The 22,207-nt window shown below is 41.6% G+C and overlaps 1 protein-coding gene across 1 annotated transcript; it reads left to right on the top strand.

Annotated features, from left to right (window-relative positions):
- The first annotated feature begins 650 nt into the window (after nt 1-650).
- Nucleotides 651-20,791, top strand: zgc:92907 (uncharacterized protein LOC436733 homolog). Its single transcript, XM_063061000.1, has 4 exons — nt 651-1,239; nt 6,929-7,091; nt 17,554-17,692; nt 19,407-20,791. The coding sequence occupies exons 1-4, from the start codon at nt 1,039-1,041 to the stop codon at nt 19,516-19,518; spliced, it is 615 nt and encodes a 204-aa protein (XP_062917070.1). The 5' UTR covers nt 651-1,038; the 3' UTR covers nt 19,519-20,791.
- The last annotated feature ends 1,416 nt before the right edge of the window (nt 20,792-22,207 follow it).

The following is a 22,207-nucleotide window of genomic DNA, read 5'->3' as shown; positions in this document are numbered from 1 at the left end:
AAGATCAATCTAAGCCTTCCTTCCTAGATAGCCCTCTGATTTTTTTTCATCCATGTACCTAAGTCTCTTAAATCTCCGTTATGTATCTGCCTCTACCGCAACCCGTGTGTTCCACGCATTTCCCACTCCGTGAAAAAAAATTACATTTCATCCCATCTCCAATCACCTTAAAATTATGCCCTCTCATATTAGCCATCACTAACCTGGGAAAGAAGTGCTGGCTGTCCACTCCATCTCTACCTCTAAACATCACAATCAGAATCAGGTTTATTATCACCGGCATGAGACGTGAAACTTGTTAACTTAGCAGCAGCAGTTCAATGCAATACATAATCTAGCAGAGAGAGAAAAAAATAAAACATAACAAATAAACAAGTATATCAATTACATACATGGAATATATTTTATTTTAATGTGCAAAAATAGAAATACCGTATATTAAAAAAAGTGAGGTAGTTTCTAAAGCTGCAAACAATAGGAATTCTGCCGATACTGGAAATCCAAGCACCAATCTAAACTTCTTCGGTCCTGACGAAGGGTCTCGGCCTGAAACGTCGACTGCACCTCTTCCTAGAGATGCTGCCTGGCCTGCTGCGTTCACCAGCAACTTTGATGTGTGTTGCTAGTGTCTAAAGCTTCAATGTCCATTTAGGAATCGGATGGCTGAGGGGAAGAAACTGTTCCTGAATCGCTTAATGGTAACAGTGAGAAAAGGGCAGTTTGTTTAGTGACCTCCTCTTCACCACCAACTCAAGAGTCCAGGTTGTAATCAAGGCTGGATCCAGCTTTTTGATGGGTTTATTTAGTCTTCTTGCATCACCAGCACCGATGCTGCTCTGCTCCCCCACAAAAAGCCGCGAAGGAGATAGTTTGTATCGGAAATGTCAGTTATAATCGATATTAGTACCCAGCTGGAAGCCCGCGAGGCGTTTATTCGTTATTTAATGGTTGTTGCTAATTACTTTGAGAAGCTGCAATCCCTATGGCGGGAGATCAATGTAATTTTTAAAGTGAGATTACAACCAGTTTGCGCTGTGAATGAGCCACCGCTTTTTCAAACTCCGAACAGTCGATGCACTGCCGCTCGGCCACCCACTCCACTTCCCTCGGCACCCAGGTCAGTTATTATTCGGCCATCCGCGGGTTAACTCCCGAGACATGGAGTCGGTGTTCGTGACGGTCGGAACCACGAGCTTCGACGACCTTATCGAGGAAATTTCCTCGGAAAAGATCATTCAGGTGAGTTACCTCAGCGGTTCAAGATTAGAGCGAACTCGATGGAAAGGAGCGGGGAGGGGACATTTGACATACCCAATCAGCGGTTACGTTGGCACGGTGAAACTTGTCAAGCGTTTATCCAATCATTAACTGAAGATAATAGAATGACGTTCACTTTATCCAATCAGCAGCCGAGATAATAGAATGACGTTCACTTTATCCAATCAGCAGCTGAGATAATAGAATGACGTTCACTTTATCCAATCAGCAGCTGAGATTCTGCTGTCTGCACAACCTAGCATCTCCGTTGTCCTGGTAGTGATGGATTGGAGAGAAGTAAAGCAGTGGCGTGTATTTTTAAGGAGAAAGTGCGGAAACTACTAAACACAAAAAAAGTCTTTATGGAGCAAGATAAAAGGGAAAACAGGATTCAAGTCGAGTCTACTTGAGAGGTTAAGGATGCTTTTAGTTCCAGTTGGTAGCCTTATAACGTGTCTGAGAATTGGGAGCAGAATAGATTTCAGCGAAAAAGAGCCCGGGAGGTTTGATAAAGAGAGGAAAAGGGAGTAAAGTTGCAAAGAACGTAGCCGTAGATTGCAAAAACTTTTCCCTTCATAAGTCTGTAAGTGTGGAGATTAGAGGGATTCGAAATTATGAGGTGTATACACAGTGAATCTTCAGCTTAAGCCATCACCTCTACTGGGGCATAGGCCGCCGATGGCAGCTGGCTAGAGTCCTTCGTCAAAAGTCTCAAAGATACATTTAATATCAGAGAAATGTAACAATATACATCCTGAAATTCTTTTTCTTTGCAACCATCCACAAAAACAGAGGAGCCCCTCAAAGAATGAATGACAGTTAAATGTTAGAACCCCAGGTCGGCTGGTGGCGCAGTGAGATTAGCGCTGGGCTCAAGGTTCCCGAGTTCGATCCAGTGACAGACTGCTCCTGAGTACGCTCTCCATTCATGCCGGGTTGCTGTCGAGCTCGTAACTCGACCTCGTAGAAAAAAACACTGCCACCTCCAGTTTATATTCCCACGTGGAATATTGTGGAGGATCAAATACCCATACCCATACCCACCCCTCCCATGTGCATAAGCAGCAGCAAAGCAATGATCCCCCTCCCCACCAGCAAAAAAAGCATCAGCGCCCCCACCGAGCACTCAAGCGTGCTGCAAAGCATCAATAAAGACACAGACTTGTAGTTTCGACATACAACAGTCTCAGTCTCTCTCTCCCCCCTCCCTCCCTCTCTCCCCCTCCCTCCCTCTCCCCCCCTCCTCTCTCTCCCCCCATAAGAGAAAAAGAGGTGTCCCCATTTCACAGTGAGAGGGGAGACATAACTTGCTGATTTACGATGTTAAAAGTCCACTGCCTTGCTTTTTCCGAGCTCTGTGCCCAAAGAACCCAGGGTCTCTGGGCACACAGCCAGCAGCCAGCTTGCTGCTTTTGATCTTCCATCTCCCACGACACACTGATTTTCTGTAGAGAGCTCGAGAGGCACCAACCTCAAGTCCGCCCACCTCCAGAGTACGAAATCCCAGAAGCCCGAAGATGTGTTTTCTTTTAGGCTGATTCCTTGGTATATTGAATAACAGCCAGTCATGAGACCCCGAGAGCGGGTCCCATTCCCGCAAAGAACCGAAGTCAGCATGTAACTCCAGGTCAGGGTCTTCAAAAGAACCATGAAAGGGGAAAAATAAAGATATTAAAGATAGAAATAGGGCTTTTTCCAAAGATGCAAACAAAGGAGTCACCGTTAGGTGCCATTGTCTCGTAAGCTGGTAAACTAAAACCTTTCTTTCAAGTTGTTCCCAAGTGTAGCTTATCTTTGAAGATTGTTCTCTCGGGGCTGAGGTCTTTGTAGTTTCTGCTGGCATTTCTGTAGCACTGGGTTTTACAGGATGAGGTTGCTAGTTCCATATCCAACCCTACTTCTTTTGCAGCCATCCATGGCAGAGTAGATAGAGTGCATGTGAATGCGTGCAGGTTTATGCCCGGCAGGTTGGGTGAGACCAGAACAACAGGTCATAGATTTAGAGCAAAAGGTAAAATATTTAAAGGGGATCTGAGGAGGAACTTCACTTAGCGGATGGCGTGAACTTGGAATGAGCTGCTGGCAGAAGTGGGCTCAATTGTAACATTTTAGAGAAGTTTGGATAGGTACATCGATAGAGAGGTACGAAGGGATATGGTCTGGTTGCAGGTAGATGGGATTAGGCTAGAATGGACTAGGTGGGATGAAAGGCCTGTTGCAATGCTGAGGTGCTACATGGCTATAAGCACTAAAAATAGCTAAGATTAAATGTAGAGATCTTTAAAGTCAGAAATGGGAAAATTGGCATTGGACTGCAAAGATACAGGGCTTCCATTAGATTATCTGTCAATGGCTGTAACAACAGTTCTTGCAGCAGCCTGGTACCTCTCCTTAATGACCTCGCGTGCGTCCAAGTTCAACAGTGGGCGTAACAGGGAATGAGGAAAGGTGCAGCTGACTCATATCATTTCATATCGCCAAATCATATTGTTTCCTCACGGCCCAGTAGCACATGCTTTGCGGCCCGATGGTTGGGGACTGCTGCACTAGAGGATCAGGTGTTCTGGATGAACCAGAATTGATTAGAGACCTTAAGGTACAAGTACCCTAAGGGAAGGAGATCATAATATGATCGAATTCACCCTGAAATTTGAGAAGGAGAAGCTAAAGTCAGATGTATCAGTATTAGAGTTGAGTAAAGGGAATTACAGAGGCACAAGAGAGGAGTTGGCCAGAGTTGACTGGAAAAGACTAGCACAGTTGACAGCAGAGTGGCCATGGCCGGAATTTCTGGAATCAATTTGGAAAGCACAGGATATACACGGCCCAAAGAGGAAGAAGTATTCTAAAGGCAAGATGACACAACCGTGACTAACAAGAGAAGTCAAAACCAACATAAAAGCCAAAGAGAGTGCATAAAATAGAGCAATAATTAGTGGGAAGCTTTTAAAAACCAACAGAAGGCAATTAAAAATGTCATTAAGAAGGTAAAGATGAAATACGAAAGTAAGCTATCCAATAAATTTAGAGAGGATACCAGAAGTTTCTTCAGATACATAAATGTAAAATAGAGGTGAGAGTGGATATCAGACTGCTGGAAAACAATGCTGGAGAGGTAGTAATGGGGGACAACGAAATGATGGACGAACCAAATATGTATTTTGCATCAGTCTTCACTGTGAAAGACACTCGCTGTATAGTGGGAGTTCCAAGTGTCAGGGAGCATGAAGTGTGTGAAGTTACCATAACTAGAGAGAAGGTTCTTGAGAAACTGATAGAGGTGGCTGAAGAGATCATGGAGGCGGAGTAATGATCTTTCAAGGATCACTAGATCCTGGAATGGTTCCAGAAGGAAATGGAGGAATGAGTTAGTAAATTTGCTGATGACACAAAGGTTGGGGGTGTTGTGGATAGTGTGGAGGGCTGTCAGAGGTTACAGCGGGACATTGATAGGACGCAAAACTGGGCTGAGAAGTGGCAGATGGAGTTCAACCCAGATAAATGTGAGGTGGTTCATTTTGGTCAAATATGATGGCAGAATATAGCATTGATGGTAAGACTCTTGGCATTGTGGAGGATCAGAGGGATCTTGGGGTCTGAGTCCATAGGACACTCAAAGCTGCTGCGCAGGTTGACTCTGTGGTTAAGAAGGCATGCGGTGCATTGGCCTTCATCAATCGTGGGATTGAGTTTAAGAGCCGAGAGGTAATGTTGTGGCTATATAGGACGCTGGTCAGACCCACTTGGAGTACTGTGCTCAATTCAGGAAGGACATGGAAACCATAGAAAGCATGCAGAGGAAATTTACAAGGATGTTGCCTGGATTGGGGAGCATGCCTTATGAGGATAGGTTGAGGGAACTCGGCCTTTTCTCCTTGGAACGATAGAGGATGAGAGGTGACCTGATAGAGGTGTAGAAGATAATGAGAGGCATTGATCGTGTGGATAGTCAGAAGCTTTTTCCCAGGGTTGAAATGGCTAGCACGAGAGGGCATAGTTTTAAGGTGCATGTAAGTAGATACAGAGGAAATGTCAGGGGTAAGTTTTTTAGGCAGAGAGTGGTGAGTGCGTGGAATAGGCTGCCAGCGGCGGTGGTGGAGGTGGAAACGATAGGGTCTTTTAAGAGACTCCAGGATGGATACATGGAGCTTAGAAAAATAGAGGGCTATGGGTAAGCCTAGCTAGTTCTAAGGTAAGAACATGTTTGGCACAGCTTTGTGGGCCAAGGGGCCTGTATTGTGCTGTAGGTTTTCTATGTTTCTATTACTCCAGAGTTCCCATACTTTTTGAACCCGGACTGTGATTGTTTAAATGGTGAACTCAGTATTGACAAGAAATACAATTGTATGTGTGTTATTAGTTTAGGCAGATTATGTTTGTCTATTGTTGTGACTTAGACGAAAATCAGACCACATTTTATGAGTAATTAATGCAGAAAACCAGTTAATTGCAAAGGGTTCGCAGACTTTTTCTTGCAACTGTATATTGTCACTGAATCTAAATTCTGGAACTCCAACCCCAACCTCGTAACACTGAGATTATTTTCACCCAAAGGTTGTGGCAATTTGGCAAGACTATTCAACAGTTGAGATGAACATTAAATACCAGGTCTGGCAAGCCATTCCCATGTCCTGTAAATGAATATTTTTTGAAAAATGTTTACCTTTATTGATTTTGAATGTACTTCATTTAATGTGTATTTTTAAAATAATTTTAAAGGACGTGCTTAAGGTTCTCTTCAGTCTTTTCAAATGTTCCGATCAAAGAATGAAAAATTGATCTATCATTAATACTTGCTACGGCTGTAGAATATGATGTATTGATCAACAAACCGTATATACCGTATGACTATATTTCCACTCATTCCCACCTTCTTCATTTTGTTTCACCTTTCCACAATTATTTAAAAGTGCCACTGAAATCCAAGTATAACACATCCATGTCAAGCTCTTTTTTTTTTCCATTCTCCTCCTTAAACCATATAAATGCATGTTTATTTTTATTCAGATGATTTGTACTAAATTTGTCCATAACATTCATTACAATGGGTGGTCAACTCACACTTTTTGACCCAAGTAATTTTTAATACCTTTTTGAAAATGGGAGTAATGTGCTCTACAGCTCCCTTTCTTACATGCAGTGATTTCTGGAGAATTTGTACTTGAACCTGTAATCTTGTCCTCAGTTCACTGAGGATCGTCGAATGCTTCTTGTCTGGCACTTAAAGCAGAATCATTTACCTTAAAGAATGGGCGCCACAGTAGCGCAGCAGTTAGTACAACACTATTACAGCTCAGAGCATTGGAGGTTTGGAGTTCAATCCCGGCATCCTCTGTAAGAAGTCTGTACGTCTTCTCTGTGAAGTACATGGGTTTTCTATGGGTGCTCTGGTTTCCTCCCACAGTTCAAAGGCCTACAAGGTAGGTTAATTGGTCAATTGAAAGTTGCCCCATTATTAGGTTAGGATTAAAATGGGATTGTCAGGGGTTGCTGGGCGGCATGGTTTGAAGGGCCTAAAGGGCTGATTATGCATTTATCTCTAAATAATTAAAAATAAATAAATAAATTTTCACAAATTTACTGACCAAATACGCAAGGATGCTTTGTTACTGATCTCTATCCTGTTCAGATTTGTTAGCTATCTTTCTTCATCAATTATTGTTTACCTTAGATTCTTCAAGAACTGGGCTACCGGAGGCTGGTTCTTCAGATTGGTCGTGGATCTATTGAGCCAAAGCCTTATGTTGGAACAAATTTTACTCTTGAAATTTATAGGTTCAAGGATACCATAGCAGATGACATTCAGAATGCTACACTTGTCATTAGTCATGCCGGTGAGTATTTCTGTGCTTTTCAAAAATGAAACATGAAGTACTCTAGCTGTTAATTGTTTGTTCAGTAAAGTAGGCACAGTCGCTTATGTAACTGTGGTGGGCATTCTTCATTGAATATTTTCTTTCCTTGCCTAATATGCACACTTTCAGTGAGAATTTCTTGACTGTCAATAGAAATCTTGGCAATACCTACCTCCTTGTGCAATTGGATCCGTGATTTCCTCACTTGCAGACCCCAGTCAGTTCGGATTGGCAACAACATCTCCTCCACAAACTCCATCAGCATAGGTGCACCACAAGGCTGTGTGCTTAGCTCCCTGCTCGATTTGCTTTGTGCTTATGACTGTGGGACTAAGCACAGCTCCAATGCCATATTCAAATTTGCTGATGACATCACTGTTGTAGGCCGAATTAAAGATGATGGTGAATAGGTAAATAGGAGGGAGATTGAAAATCTGGCTAAATGGTGCACAATAACAACCTTTTACTCAATGTCAGCAAGAGCAAGGAGCTGAATATCAACTTCAGGAGAAGGAAACTGGAGGTCCATGAGCCAGTCGTCATCAGGGGATCAGAGGGGTAGAGGATCAACAGCTTTAAATTCCTCAGTGTTATCATTTCAGAGGTCCTGTCCTGGGCCCAGCATGTAAGTGCAATTATGAAGAAAGCACAACAGTGCCTCTACTTCCTTAGGAGTTTGTGAAGATTTGGCATGTCGTCGACTGTATAACTACAACTAACTTCTATACATGTGTGATGTGTGAGGCTGGTATGGAAAATCCTACAAAAAGTACTGGATATGGCCCAAGCAACACACACAAAATGCTGGAGGAACTTTGCAGGCCAGGCAGCATCGATGGAAAAAAGTAGAGTCAATGGTTTGGGCCAAGACCCTTCAAGCAGGACTGGAGAAAAAAAGCTGAGGAGTAGATTTAAAAGGTGGAGGGAGGGGAGAGAGAAACACAAGGTGATAGGTGAAACTGGGAGGGGGAGGGATGAGGTAAAGAGCTGGCAAGTTGATTGGTGAAAGAGATGCAGGGCTGTAGAAATCTGATAGAAGGGGACAGAAGGCCATGGAAGAAAGAAAGGAGGGGAGGAACAACAGAGGGAGGTGATGGGCAGGCAAGGAGGTAAGGTGAGAGAGGGAAACAAATGGTGGGGGGAGGGCATTACCAGAAGTTCGAGAAATCGATGTTCATGCTGTGAGGTTGGAGGCTACCCAGACAACACCCAAGGTGTTGTTCCTCCAACCTGAGTGCGGCCACATTGCGACAGTAGAGGAAGCCATGCATTGACATATCAGATTGGGAATGGGAATTGGAATTCAAATGGATGGCCACTGGGAGATCCCACTTCTTGTGGACGGAGCGTAGGTGCTTGGCGAAGCAGTCTCCCAATCTATGTCAGGTCTCACCTATATACAGGAGGCCATACTTGGAACACTGGACATAGTACATGTCCCCAACAGACTCACAGGTGAAGTTTCACCTCACCTAGAGGGACTGTTTGAGGCCCTGAATGATAGTGAGGGAGGAGTTGTAGCACTTGATCCACTTGCAAGGATAAGTGCTAGGAGGAGATCTGGGTAGAGACAAATGGACAAGGAGTCACTTAAGGAGCAGTCCCTGCAGAAAGCAGAAAGTGGGATGGAGAGAAAGATGCGCTTGGTGGTGAGATCCTGTTGGAGATGGACATGGCCCAGTCCATCACAGGTAAACTACTCCACAACATTGAGCACATCTTCTCAGAGCATAGTTGCAAAAAAGCAACATCCATCATCAGGAACCCCCACCATCCTAATGTTGGGTATCCCTGACGGTGGATGCACCCAGAAAAAAAGTTCATGCTTTCTTCTCCCTGCTACCATCAGAAAGAAGGTACAGGAGCCTTTGGACTCACACCACCAGGTTCAGTAACAGTTAATACCCCTCAACTATCAGGCTTTTGAACCAAAGGGGATAACGTCACTTGCTCCATCACCGAACTCTTCCCACAACCTGTGGACTCACTTTCAAGGACATTTCGCCTCATGTACTCCATATTTATTGTTTATTTATTTACTTACTATTTCCTTCTTTTTGGATTTGCACAGTTTGTTTTCTTTTGCACACTGAGTATGTGGTCTTGCTTTGTCCTATTATGGTTATTGGATTTATTGAGTATGTGCACAATTAAATTAATCTTAAGCAACACACATAAAAGTTGTTGGTGAACGCAGCAGACCAGGCAGCATCTACAGGAAGAGGTACAGTCGACATTTTGGGCCAGACCGTTCGTCAGGACTAACTGAAAGAAGAGCTAGTAAGAGATTTGAAAGTGGGAGGGGGAGGGGGAGATCCGAAATGATAGGAGAAGACAGGAGGGGGAGGGATGGAGCCAAGAGCTGGACAGTTGATTGACAAAAGGGATATGGGAGGATCATGGGACGGGAGGCCTAGGGAGAAAGAAAGGGGGAGGGGGGAGGCCCAGAGAATGGGCAATAACGGATGGGGTAGGAGTTCAGTGGTAAGTTCACCACTGTTCTATCTCAGGTAGACCCTTTTTTGGGCTGAGGTTAGGAATGAAGAAATAATAACAGAATTAAGCCATTTGGCCCACCATCTGCTCCACTATTCCATCTTGGCGAATTTATTTTCCCTTTCAATACCATTCTCCTGCATTCTCTCCATAATCTTTGATGCCTTTACTAATCAAGAACATATCAACCTCCGGTTTAAAAATACTCAATGACTTGGCCTTGACAACTATCAATGGCATTGAATTCGACAGATTCACCGCTATCTTGCTAAAATAATTCATCCTGATCTCCTTTCTAAAGGGACATCCTATTCTGAGGCTGTGCTCTCTAGTCCTAGACTCCGCACTATAGGAACTATCCTCTCTACTCTATCTAACCTTTCAATTTTCAATAGATTATGGTAGATTTCAGAGCAGCTCATACTTTGTAGATAATCTGTGACTCCTGTGACTGAGTTGAGAAGTCCATGAGGTGCTCAATGTGAATAGCTGCCTTTGTGGTGCCCATGACATTGATGTAGCAACTACAGAGTCATTTCCCTGCTGGATTGACAACCTCAGTGTGGATTTGATCCATGCAGAGACAAAGTGGACATAATCTTCATCATGCAACAATTCCAAGAGAAAAGCAGTGAAGAAGAGGAGGGAGTTTTTTTTTCATTTCAATAAAGCCTATGTATTTGGCTGTGCACAGAAATACAGCTGTTTTTCAAGCCTGGATTCTAATTACAGTCTACAGCAGAGCCATTTCAGTCGAAATGTAGCTAACCTTCAAAACAATAGTGAAGAATATTCAATTAATGACAACTATGTTCTAGAACAACCCCACCTGAACCTAGGTAATGGAACTGCAGCATACATAGGATGCTTGCATTTGCAAATGCTCTGAAATTGAACACCAAGTCATTGTCAACTTGTTCATTGAACAATACAAGAGGGTGAATCTTCCGTAACACCCTGGGAAAGGTTTCACTAGAGATAACGGAGGCTTTGGAATATGTGCTGTCCAATGAGGGGATTGTTTTCTTTCTTGTGTGCCCAAGAGCAAGGTATTCACGGGCTTTTGTTCGGCGGAAGATGGAGAGAGAAAATGCCGGAACAGAGAGGTCGTAGACTGCAGAACTGAGTGGACGTGAAATGGGGTCGGGATTACCTGCTGGGGCACTGGTGAGGCCCGAACTGCAGAAGCCCTCGGTTGTACAGGCGAACAGAGTGGCAGTGTTTGTCAGGAACACTACAAAGAGGGAAGGTCACCTTCAAGCAGGGAATGCCCCTGGTGCATCTTTTCCCGGTGACGGTAATGTCCAGTGTACCTGTGAGACAAGCCAGAGGTCAAAGAATACTGCAAGTTGTGCATTCGATGCATACAGAGGAAGACGCTGCCTACGAGGGCAGCTCCCTTGTCTCACTTGCAGAGTGCGGGGCCCCTGGACCTGATGTGTAAGGATTTCCTGTCAATAGAGCTAGATGCCAGCAACAAGGTGAATGTCTTAGTCATCATGGATCACTACACCGGATATGCTCAGGCTTTGCCTACCAAGGACCAGAGTGTGTCCACGGTGGCCAAAGTGTTATGGGAGAAGTATTTAATCTATTATGACCTCCCTGGGCGGATACATAGTGACCAGGGACGGGATTTCAAGAGAAGACTCATCCATGAGTTACAGGGCATGCTTGAAGTCGAGGACTACTCCTTAGCACCCGCAGGGTGATCCCCAGCCCGAGAGGTTTAATTGGATTTTGCTAGACATGCTCGGAATGTTGGAGATCAGCAAGAAAAGCAGTTGGAGTCAACATATTGGACATCTGGTCCACTGCTACAACTGTACCCGAAATGAAGCTACCGGGTACTCACCATATTAAGTGATATTTGGGCACGTGGTGAGGTTGCCCATCGACCTTTGTTTTGGGACTAACAAGGACGATCTACCACTGAAGGCTCATCTGAAGTATGTGTCTGATATGAGAAGGCAGCTGAAAAAGGCTTATGAATTGGTGAGGTCATGGCTGCCAAGCAGAATCAAGGAAATAAGAGGAGGTACGATCAAAAGGTGAGGTTCTCCCAACTCCTGCCGGGAGACCGAGTCCTCATAAGGAATTTGGGGCTACCTGGGAAGCATAAGTTGACTGACCACTGGGCGGCTACGCCCTATGTGTGAAAAGTCAGATGCCAAATGTACCAGTTTTCCGGGTGAAACCAGAGGATGGGAATGGGCCTGTCAAGATTCTCCATCGGAACTACCTTCTGCCTCTGGGACAAGAGGTGCAAGTTGACCCAGAGCCCGACCTGGAGCCTACACCTAGTAAGAGGAATCTGCGACGATGTGGGGCAACTGCAGGGCCAACAGCAGGAGAGATTAGACCAGCCCCCACCCCTGAGTGGGATACTGATTCGGAGGATAAGGACATGGGGGTATGGTATATGCTGCCTTTTGCTAACTCTCCACTGATTGAGGAAGAGACTCCCAACCCTTCTCACGCTGACTCAGGTGAAATCGGGGGGGGCTATCTGTGGATAGCCCGAGTTGCAGCGGGACCCTGCAAGGGATGAAGTGGGGCTCAGCCAAGGGACAGAGGGGTTCAAGTTGCAGGTGGGCATGGGTGATAGACCGGGGGAGGCCTCGCCAGGTAGACCAGATGTATCTCCAGTAGTGTCCGAACATGAAGAGGTAGATGAGGGGGTACGAAGGTCTCACAGAATCAGGAGACCACCAGATAGGCTGGCCTATGTGACACCGGGGAAACAGAGTGTGGCCCCTACCACTTTGGGGAGCTATGTCACTGCCTTTTACACCTGGATTGGACTTTGTGTTTTGCAGGAAGGGTTGGCAAATTATCTCAAAGGCATGAGGACATGAATAAATTTGGTGGGGGGAGAGTGTAGCACCCTGGGAAAGGTTTCACTGCTAATGTAATGGTTTCTCTGTAGCAGCAGTGTTTGGGTTATGACTAGAGATAACGGGGGCTTTGGAATGGGCGCTGTCCAATGAGGGGATTGTTTTCTTTCTTGTGTGCTCGAGAGCGAGGTATTTGCAGGCTTTTGTTCAGCAGAAGATGGAGAGAGGAGATGCCGGAACAGAAAGGTTGTAGACTGCAGGACTGAGCGGACATGGAATGGGGTCGGGAGTTGACAACACCCCGGGGAAACCGATGGAGAACGAACAGACAGGAAAATCGTGAGCTCCGCCATGTGCATTAGACTGTTTCATTAAAATGGGCCCTTTTTTTTTGTTTTCTTTACTAACCCCCTAGTCAAATTAAGAATTATAAATCTAAATCATTTAACTGCATATGGTGTAGTACTATTTGTTATTTTGTGGTACTGATTTGTAACAGGGGAACACATCACGCAGAATCCACCCAAATGAGATTTCACCAATTTGGCGGGGGTGGTGACTGTCTTCCCCTAGACTAACACAGCCTGCCGAACCTGGGAGGGTTACACTTACGTTCAACACCTACAAGATAAAGACACTCTACCAACCTGGCTGCACTATAGAGCAATATTCTCCAACAATAGAGGATCATAGCAAGATGCTGGAAAATGTGGATCACACATCATATTTTGGGGAAACGCCTCTCGATGAGGGTATATGCAGAAGTTCAACATTGCCTTCAATGCATCTGCACAGACTTTGATCAATTGAGGGAAAGAATGTTGGAAGATTGAGACCAGGGACAAAGCTCACAGTCTATCATGCAGCAATCATCCTATACGTTTCTGAGATCTGGACCTCCTACAGAGGAGTTCTCAAGACACTGGAAAATATCACACATGCTGTCTTCGCAAAATTCTGCAAATTCACTGGAGCAATGTAGCTGTCTTCTCCCAGGTCTCTTTCATCAGCACTGAGGCCATAGTTACACTCATTCAGCTACACCAGTGGTTTTCAAGATGGGCAATTAAAAATAAAGGGAGTGGTGGCGGGGTGGGGAGGAGTGCTCAGTAGCAAAGGAGGCAGCTGAGGGATCATGGGCTTAATTTAAGAAATTAATTACTTATTATAAGCATTTGATGCTCAGTGCCACAATGGTCATATAATTACCTGATCACTTGCTAACCCACAATTCTCTCAGACTTTGCACAAAATGTGTTGTAGTTGTTGAAAAGCAATGTGGCACTTTTGTCATGACGCATATCATGAGAAACCTGGACTGAAGAAATTGTGTTATTTCTGGGTACGGCTCACATATTATTACCGTTCATTACTGTAGTATGATTCCCATACTCTAATCATGCAGTGATGTACTTCCCGTGTATTAGAGTATAGCATACAATAGGGTAAAGGTCAGAATCTGCCCTTTTGAATGGTCTTGAGTGCATTTCTCTAGCCCATGACCTAACCGAGATATCACTGCCCCACTTTATGTATCTTCATGTTTTGCCTGAGCTATAACTTTCTCCTTTATTGATTACAGTGCTGGAGGTTAGACTTAACAATAGGCGATTGACCATGTTGTTAATCCATAACAAGAATGGTAGAAGCAGACCAAATGAAAAAGGTATAGACAGTATAGAGTGGAGTATCTGAAATATGGATGTATACCAGTACCAAGGAACCAACAGCAGCCAATGTGGCTATGTGTGAATGTTTCTTTCAAATAGGAAATGAAATTGTCCAGGCTCCTTGAATATTTGAACAGAATACATCCTAAAGTAAACAAAACCTTGGTTTATGTTCAGTCACTTCATGAAAATTTTCAGAACCAAAAAACACTTCAAAACATGTTTGCCAGCACTTCACGATAAAACAGTGATTGCTTGTGTGCTTCATACAACATTTCATTGCTAAATCTGGAGAAGCGCTGATTCTGCCAGCAGTAAGGGAGGTTCTGAGTATGGTTTTGTAGAAGTAACCAGACCAAATAATTTAAAGTGATTCTGTTCAGAGACAACTCTGTTCAAAGACAAATAAATGAAATATCTCAGAATGTGGAAAACATACTGTGCAACATACTTACGACAACACAAATGGCCCTGCAGTTGGTTAAGTTCAACTTAGCCAGGCAACAAATCTTTGCCTCTTGGTTATGTTTGCTTCATAAAAGATGAAAGCATAGTTCAAGAGTTGGTTTTTTCAGGGGGGCTAGAAACAGATACGAAGGGGGAATTCATATTTTGGGTTGTTGAGCAATTTTTCAAAGAGAAGAACATTCAACATGTTTGCTTGTGCAACAGACGGGGCACCATCACTGTCAGGACACCTCCTTTGGGTTATCAGGGTTTGGCGGAGCAAACTCAATGGGCTGAATGGCCTATTTCTGCTGCTGTGTCTTATGGTCTTACTCCTGATCAGTCAGGGCTTCACAGGATATGGCGAGAAGGCAGGCGTATGGGACTGAATGGGATCCGGGATCAGCCATGATGGAATGGCTGATCAGACTCGATGGGCTGAATGGCCTAATTCTGCTCCTAGGTCTTATGGTCATTACTTTCTTGAAAAAAAACCTCTACCTAACATATTTACGCCATTCACTGTGTAACTCACAAACAACATCTTGTCACAAAAAAACGAAGTGATCAGCTGCACAAATGTCGAAAAACTTTTATCACAGTAAATAAAATCAAGTCTCAGGCTCTTAATTTTTGACTATTTTGAGAGCTTTGCATTGAGAATGATGAACAGTTTGAAAGCTTGCTGTTGAACACAGAAATCAGATGCCTCTCAAAAAGAAACTGCCTGAAATGCTTTTATGCATTCTAATAAAATTTGTTGAATACTCGAATGGTTTATTTAGTAATTAATTTAAGAATATTATGCATAGCATTGCTTATTTGTCAGAATTATTTGCAAAATTTAATTAAATCAATCTTCAATTCCAAGGAAATGATGTAAATCTTATCAAAGTCAAATCAATCATCTCCACATTTGTGTGCAAGTTAAACCTATTTAAGTGCAACATTGGCTGACCCGACCTTTTCCTATTTCTGAGCCTTTCTGAGTTGGAAGAGAAAGAAATGTTACCAGATGACGATCTTCAAGTATACTGTGCCCAGCTGGGTGAGCTGCGTAAAGACATGTCAAAGAGATTTCAGGATCTTCTCTCAATCCAAATTCCAGATTGGGTAATTAATCCATTCTTGAACATTTGTAATGGGGAATTAACAGGAAGGATGGAGGAAGAACTAGTCTCACTACAAAATGGCTTTGAGCTGAAGCTGAGTTTCAAAAAAAATCAAAACTTTTAGTTGCAGAAGGAAATCTATGAACACTATCCTGCACTCTGGAAAAAAGTCAAGATGTTCATTGCCGTAACAACATAACATTTAGTGGAGCATGGTTTCTGTGCAGTCGCTCAACTTCTTTCAAAGCAATGAAGCAGACTGCAAATTACTGAACGTGCAGATCTGAGATTCCTTCTGATGTTGAAAAGCTAATATCACTGCACCTGACTGAAAAGTGAAAAAGCAATGCAGTTGTGAATAGTTGGACTACGAATAAACCCTCTAAAATTATTGATAAATTTTTACCATAATTAAATACAGGCATAATTTTATTTGTAATTTTCAATATTTTTGAATAATTTTTGCAATTATTTGTCGCCGCATTGAATTTGCAGTTTCTATTTGCTTTCACTGCACATCATAAATCAAAATTCTTTATAGTTTTTACGTAATGGCCTGTGGGGTTTTGGGAATATGGTCTAGAAGGCAAAAGCATGGTGACCCAAAGAGTTTGGAAACCACTGAGCTACACGAGCAAGCTACAACTCTTCCATGTCCAGCACCATGCATGCTAATCCATATATATGCCTTTTCACTTAATCTTTTGTAGTTAACAAAAGCACTATTGGATTAGAGTGTAAAATTGTTATTTTTCTCATAGTTTAATCTTTCCTGTGCTTGCTTGTATTTTATACAATCATCTCTATACATGGAACACACATCAAAGTTGCTGGTGAACGCAGCAGGCCAGGCAGCATCTGTAGGAAGAGGTGCAGTCGACGTTTCAGGCCGAGACCCTTCGTCAGGACTCTTCGTCAGGTCCTGACGAGGGGTCTCGGCCTGAAACGTTGACTGCACCTCTTCCTACAGATGCTGCCTGGCCTGCTGCGTTCACCAGCAACTTTGATGTGTGTTGCTTGAATTTCCAGCATCTGCAGAATTCCTGTTGTTTATCTCTATAGATGGAATTGCTCAGTGAATTTGCCAGTAATTGTAATATAGATGCTTCTGTGTTTTTTCTAGAAGCTTCTTAGTTTTTCTGCAGCATGAGTCATGCCTCTTGAATCTAGCTATTTCATAGACTACTTGTTATCATGGAGTCTTGCTAGCATTTTAGTTTGAACTTTTTTTTTGCATAACACAACAACTTCTTTGTTCTGTCTCTTTTTCTTTGTTCATTCCTTGTTGTTATAACACTTAATAAACTGGCAGTAAGCAACAAGTTTTATGCCTCATTCTTGACTTCTGAAGAACCTCTGAAATGCAAAATCACCAGGTTCCAACAGTACTTCTAATCTCAATTTTAGAATTGTTTGTGCTATGTAATAAGACAACTTGTAAAGAGTTGCATTACCTCACTAAGTAAATATTAGTGCAGTGAGATCATACAGAATTTCTTTTTTATATGTTGTCTGAGTTTTTGCATGACCTTGTATGTGAAGGAGCAAAAGCGAAGCAGTCTGTTTTAAAAAATCTCTATCTGTCTTTATTAGTTACTTAATTTATTGCTAAACAAAACTTAATTTCTCTTTTGTAACAAATTATAGCTACATGTTTAATTGGAGGAAGTGATGTGTCACTGCTAGCATAATGTCAAGTGCTAATTAGGTAATGCATGATCTGATCTGTTGCCTTAATGATGTTTTCACTGGTTATACAGTAAGTTTTAATATAGTACTTCCAGCAGATGTTTATTACTATCCTCAAAATACAGAAGAATTGGATTTCTTTGTACTTATTTTTATTGTACCATTGTTTATCCCTGTGCAACTAATGCAGGTGCTGGAAGTTGTCTTGAAATTCTTGAAGCAGGAAAGCCCCTCATAGTTGTTATTAATGAGAAGTTGATGAACAATCACCAGCTGGAACTGGCCAAACAGCTGTACTGTGATGGACATCTCCTATACTGTACTTGCAGGTAGAGTTAATCCTGTATAAAAACCAAAGTAATTGAACAGCTAACCTTTGCAGTTTTGTCTTGTAGAAATGCCATCCTTTTACAATGTGCAAAATTCTTCTCACATTCAAGACACAACACTCATGGTCGTCGGTTGCTTGAAGTTTATGTAGGAAAATCTAACCATAAAATATGGAGTCAATGCATGAATGTTATTGTTCTCGTATTGTCTGAGAGAACACACTGGGGGCTGGCAAGATCAAGTTTCATCATATAAAGCATTGTACATTACAGAAGACATCCTGATAGAGGAAGTCTCTGTAGAACAAGTTTTATCTACAGTGATAATAGTTAGAAAATTTTAATTATTTGTGCATGCATTAGTTACCTTAGTTTTCTGCTTCTCTGGTATTTTTCTCTCCAGGGTGGTTGTTTTTAAGCATGGCCACCAGGGGGCCCAGAAGTTATTTTTGAGGCACTGAGAGTATAGACACTGAAATAACTTCCCATGCTGCAGCAAGTGATACGGAAAGAATAGCAAAGGTTTTCTTTACCCAATTGCTATTGGCTGACTCTTAGTGGTTTTGTATTGGTAAAGTATGTGAGAAATCAGAGAAATAAAAACTCACCAGAGGTTTTATTGGTCTCCATATTTCGATTTCCCAACATCCCAACTTAATATGTTTAAATTTTAAAAATAAATCCATTATGAAAGAATTTTGCTTGCTGCCAATGGACTTGGAAAGAGAAATACAGTCATTAATTCACTACTATCTAATATTGCTATAAAGTGCATATTTTGACAATAAGAAAAATCTAGATCAGCAGTCATCAAATAGTCTAATCACATTCATTGATATTGTTGATATGAAAAATGTTCACATAGATAAGATAGTAGAGTAGCATGAAAAGGGAAAATAGACCAGATGAGTGGCCTAGCTGAGAAGAATGATAGACACTCTATTTTCCATGAAGCTAAACAGTGGATGAGGATGGACAGGGTACTTTTAGCGTACTTGATCCTTGGTGGTTTTGTTTCAAAATTATATTGTTTTCTGGATCATTTTCTCAATCATATATTTTTAATCTGAAAGTTTCTGCAACAAAGGAGTCATCTATCCATTGCAATGTCACATGGATTTTTAAAGCATTTTACATTCTATAAATATATTAATCAGCACAATGTAATGCAGTGGTGCTATGCCAGTCCGACTGACCTCAAGGGTAAACTGTTCAAGTGCTGGGAAAAGCTAGCCATCCAGTGCAAAGCATTGATTTCTGACCACAAAACACTCACAAAACATTGAATACTACGCATTGTTCCTTCTATCGATCAATTCTTCCTCCATGCCCCTATCATTGTATTGACTATTTCCAGACCTTTCTGAGGGGTTATTTAGTGCAAGAAATTAATAACAAATGAATTATTGTGATGTGTCCAAACAAATCTCATTCAGTGATAAGGACATTTACAGGAAATCTCTATGTTTTTGATTAATGTCTTATGTCAATACACATTTGCCTTTAAAAGTATGCTTAGTTTATCTAGGCATAAGTTCCATTCTGAGTGAGTGTTCTCTAAATCTGTTACTTTGTAAGTGAAACATTACTTAAGCTCTGCCAAAAGGTGCCGGAATGTCTTGGCCCAGTTTATTGCATTGACATTTTAGGTAGTAGAATTGTTACTGCAGGTTTCTTATCAGTATTATTAAACTTGTCTTTACTTCATTTTCAGCACACTTTGTAAAACGTTACAGAAATTGGACTGCACATCCCTGAAACCATTTCCTTCAGGGCAAACAGAAAAATTTGCGTCGTTTCTGGATAAAATTTTGGGATTCCAGTGACCTAAATATTGTAGTTATTTTTTTAAATGGGCTCTTTTTTATATCTGGAATTCCAACCTTCATGTGGTCACAAACTGGAGTTTGAAATATAATCAAGGATCAACTTGATTCACCATACATGTATTGGGAACTCACTGTGGTGTGTTGGTGCGATATGAAACAAAAACATCAACAATTACAAGGAATAAACAATTATATTAAAAAGTTGGAGGTATTTTTAATGTAATTTAATGAAGTCTGCCAATGTATTTTTAAATTAATTTTAAACAGAACCAGGGAAGGAATTTGTTCTCTAGAAATCTACAATATTGATTTGTGTTGGTCAGTGCAATAAATGTGTTTTCTCACCTTGCTGTTTGCCAGCTTTATGTTTCACCATTTCATTTCAATATTTATTTGTGTATCTGTTAACTAGAAAATATTTAGGCAAGAGTTTGGTTTAAATACAAAGGTTTGCTTACTAAATGTTCTTCAACTCTTTTTTACCTTCTGAAACCATCATTGCTGGAGTACATTTTAGTAAGCAATGCTCAAATATCTCCACCCATATCAGCCTGACTGGGACTCTCCGCTAGTCAATTCCAAGCAGCAGTTGAATCTGACCCTAATGGTCACTGATGTGTGATATTATCATGGGTAACAGAGACCTGCTAGCTGATTTTATTTCTTCATTAAGCTCCGAATGCTAAGTCAAAAGTGAGGTAAATTGACAAATAATACACTTGGCATTCAAGTAAAGATCAAATGATATAGGTTATATTATTCTTAAAATGGAGTACAGAAGTACTGTACTTAAATCTCAGGATTAGTATTCAGAAGTGTAGATCATCAATAGAGATGAATTCGATACCAAGTTCAATCATTTAAGTAATTTTGCTATGAAATAAGCCTGTTAGCCAAAAAGCTATTTGATTCTTGTAAAACAAGAGAAGATCTGCAGATGCTGGAAATCCAAGCAACACGCACAATATGCTGGAGGAACTCAGCAGGCCAGGCAGCATCTATGGAAAAAAGTACAGTCGATGTTTTGGGCTGAAACCCTTTGGTAGGACTGGAGAAAAATGATGAGTAGATTTAAAAGATGGGCAGAGGGGAGAGAGAAGCACAAGGTGATAAGTGAAACCTGAGGGAGGAGGGATGATGTAAAGAGCTATGAAGGCCATGGAAGAAATAAAAGGGGGGAGGAGCACCAGAGGGAGGTGATAGGCAGGCAAGATCAGGCAAAAGGGGGAAAAGGGGATGGGAAATGGTGGAGTAGGGGGGTGGGGGGTATTACTGAAAGTTCAAGAAATTGATATTCATGCTATCAGGTTAGAGGCTACCCAAATGAAATATAAGGATAGACATAGACATTTTAAAAAAACAAAAATTTAAAAATTAATCCCTTGAAATTGTTCAGTTCATACAGTATTAACTGGTCAAGGTTTTCCTGGATTATTCAGTTTTGTCTTCCTGTACACAGGTATAATGTTTGCTATAGACATGTACACAGCATATTCCTTATGGTCTTGCTGTTACCTATGTAGTGTTCATCTTAACAATTGCAGGAAGTCAACAAATTACATTAAAAGATAAACTAAACAAACAGCTAATTAATAAAGCAAGATTACAATAAACTCCAATGGTTGGAGAAAGAAATGTGCTCCGGGTAAAACAGGGGAGCAAAATAGTAATTCGGGCTTGAGGCATCAGTGCATAAACACTTGGAAGTGTGGGCAGGAGGTCCATCAAGAATACTGAGATCTGCAGGGTCAGAATCAGGTTTATTTTTTGCTGATTTATATGTTATGAAATGTGTTGTTTTCCAGTAGTAATGACACATACATTACTATAAATTATGAAATAAACAGTGTAATAATGAGTGGGCTAGTGGAGGGAGGGGAGGGATTAGAAGAAGTCTCCAAAGAAAAGATTTATAGGGTCCAATCAGGAGGAATATAGGTACCTTATAGGTACCTTACAAAACTCAGCAAAGGCTCAGATAAAATCAGGCTGTGTAATTCATACTACAAGTAGTTTTCAAACCCTGGATTAAAATCTGCCATAATATCAAACATGTGGAGTACGTTGACAGAACTGCATTACTAGCAGTTTCATGGGTTACTGCAACATGTGTGCAAAGGTACAGCCAATATTCTGAGCTCAAGGTCTTCTGCCCCAACTTGAAAATGGCCCAGCAACAGAAAAGTTTGGTATAGAGGATGAGTGTATGTATTTTGATAAAGAATCCCAGTTTTGAAAGCATTCTTTTTTTTCTTCTTCTCCTCCTCTGTCTTGTTTTATGGCGGTTGGCACCCAGCTTAATGATGCATTACCGCAATTTTGAAAGCATGTTTCACAGTATTTAAAAGAAATTTATTTGCCTGTATGGACAAACATTTAGAGTTAAATGTTTTTTTTTGCCCTGTCACATATCCTGGCAGAGCTGTGATGGGGCCAACTTTGAGTACTATACACATACAAAGTGCTTCAAAAATAGATATTTAAATATTCAGACTCTTAGAGTGTATTGAACTTGATTTGTGTATTTCAAATTGATAACTGCTTTCCTCAAGAGTTGAACTGTAGTGATGCTGTGCAAACAGTATTGAACCCAAAGTAGTCTGCCAGCCTGTGTCCAGAGACTGAACATTTACTTTCAATTTGTCTTTCTTCAGTGTTTATTCCTGAAATGGTGGTGTTTTGTTTG

This window comes from Mobula hypostoma, chromosome 10 (genome assembly GCF_963921235.1).
Source record: "Mobula hypostoma chromosome 10, sMobHyp1.1, whole genome shotgun sequence".
NCBI lineage: Eukaryota > Metazoa > Chordata > Chondrichthyes > Myliobatiformes > Myliobatidae > Mobula > Mobula hypostoma.
This window is presented reverse-complemented; position numbering and strand designations above follow the sequence as displayed.

Coding starts and splice junctions, on each gene's coding strand:
- zgc:92907 (XM_063061000.1), top strand. CDS start 1,039: ATGAGCCACCGCTTTTTCAAACTCCGAACAGTCGATGCACTGCCGCTC. Junction 7,092..17,553: donor ACTTGTCATTAGTCATGCCG/GTGAGTATTTCT, acceptor CAACTAATGCAG/GTGCTGGAAGTTGTCTTGAA. Junction 17,693..19,406: donor CTCCTATACTGTACTTGCAG/GTAGAGTTAATC, acceptor CTTCATTTTCAG/CACACTTTGTAAAACGTTAC.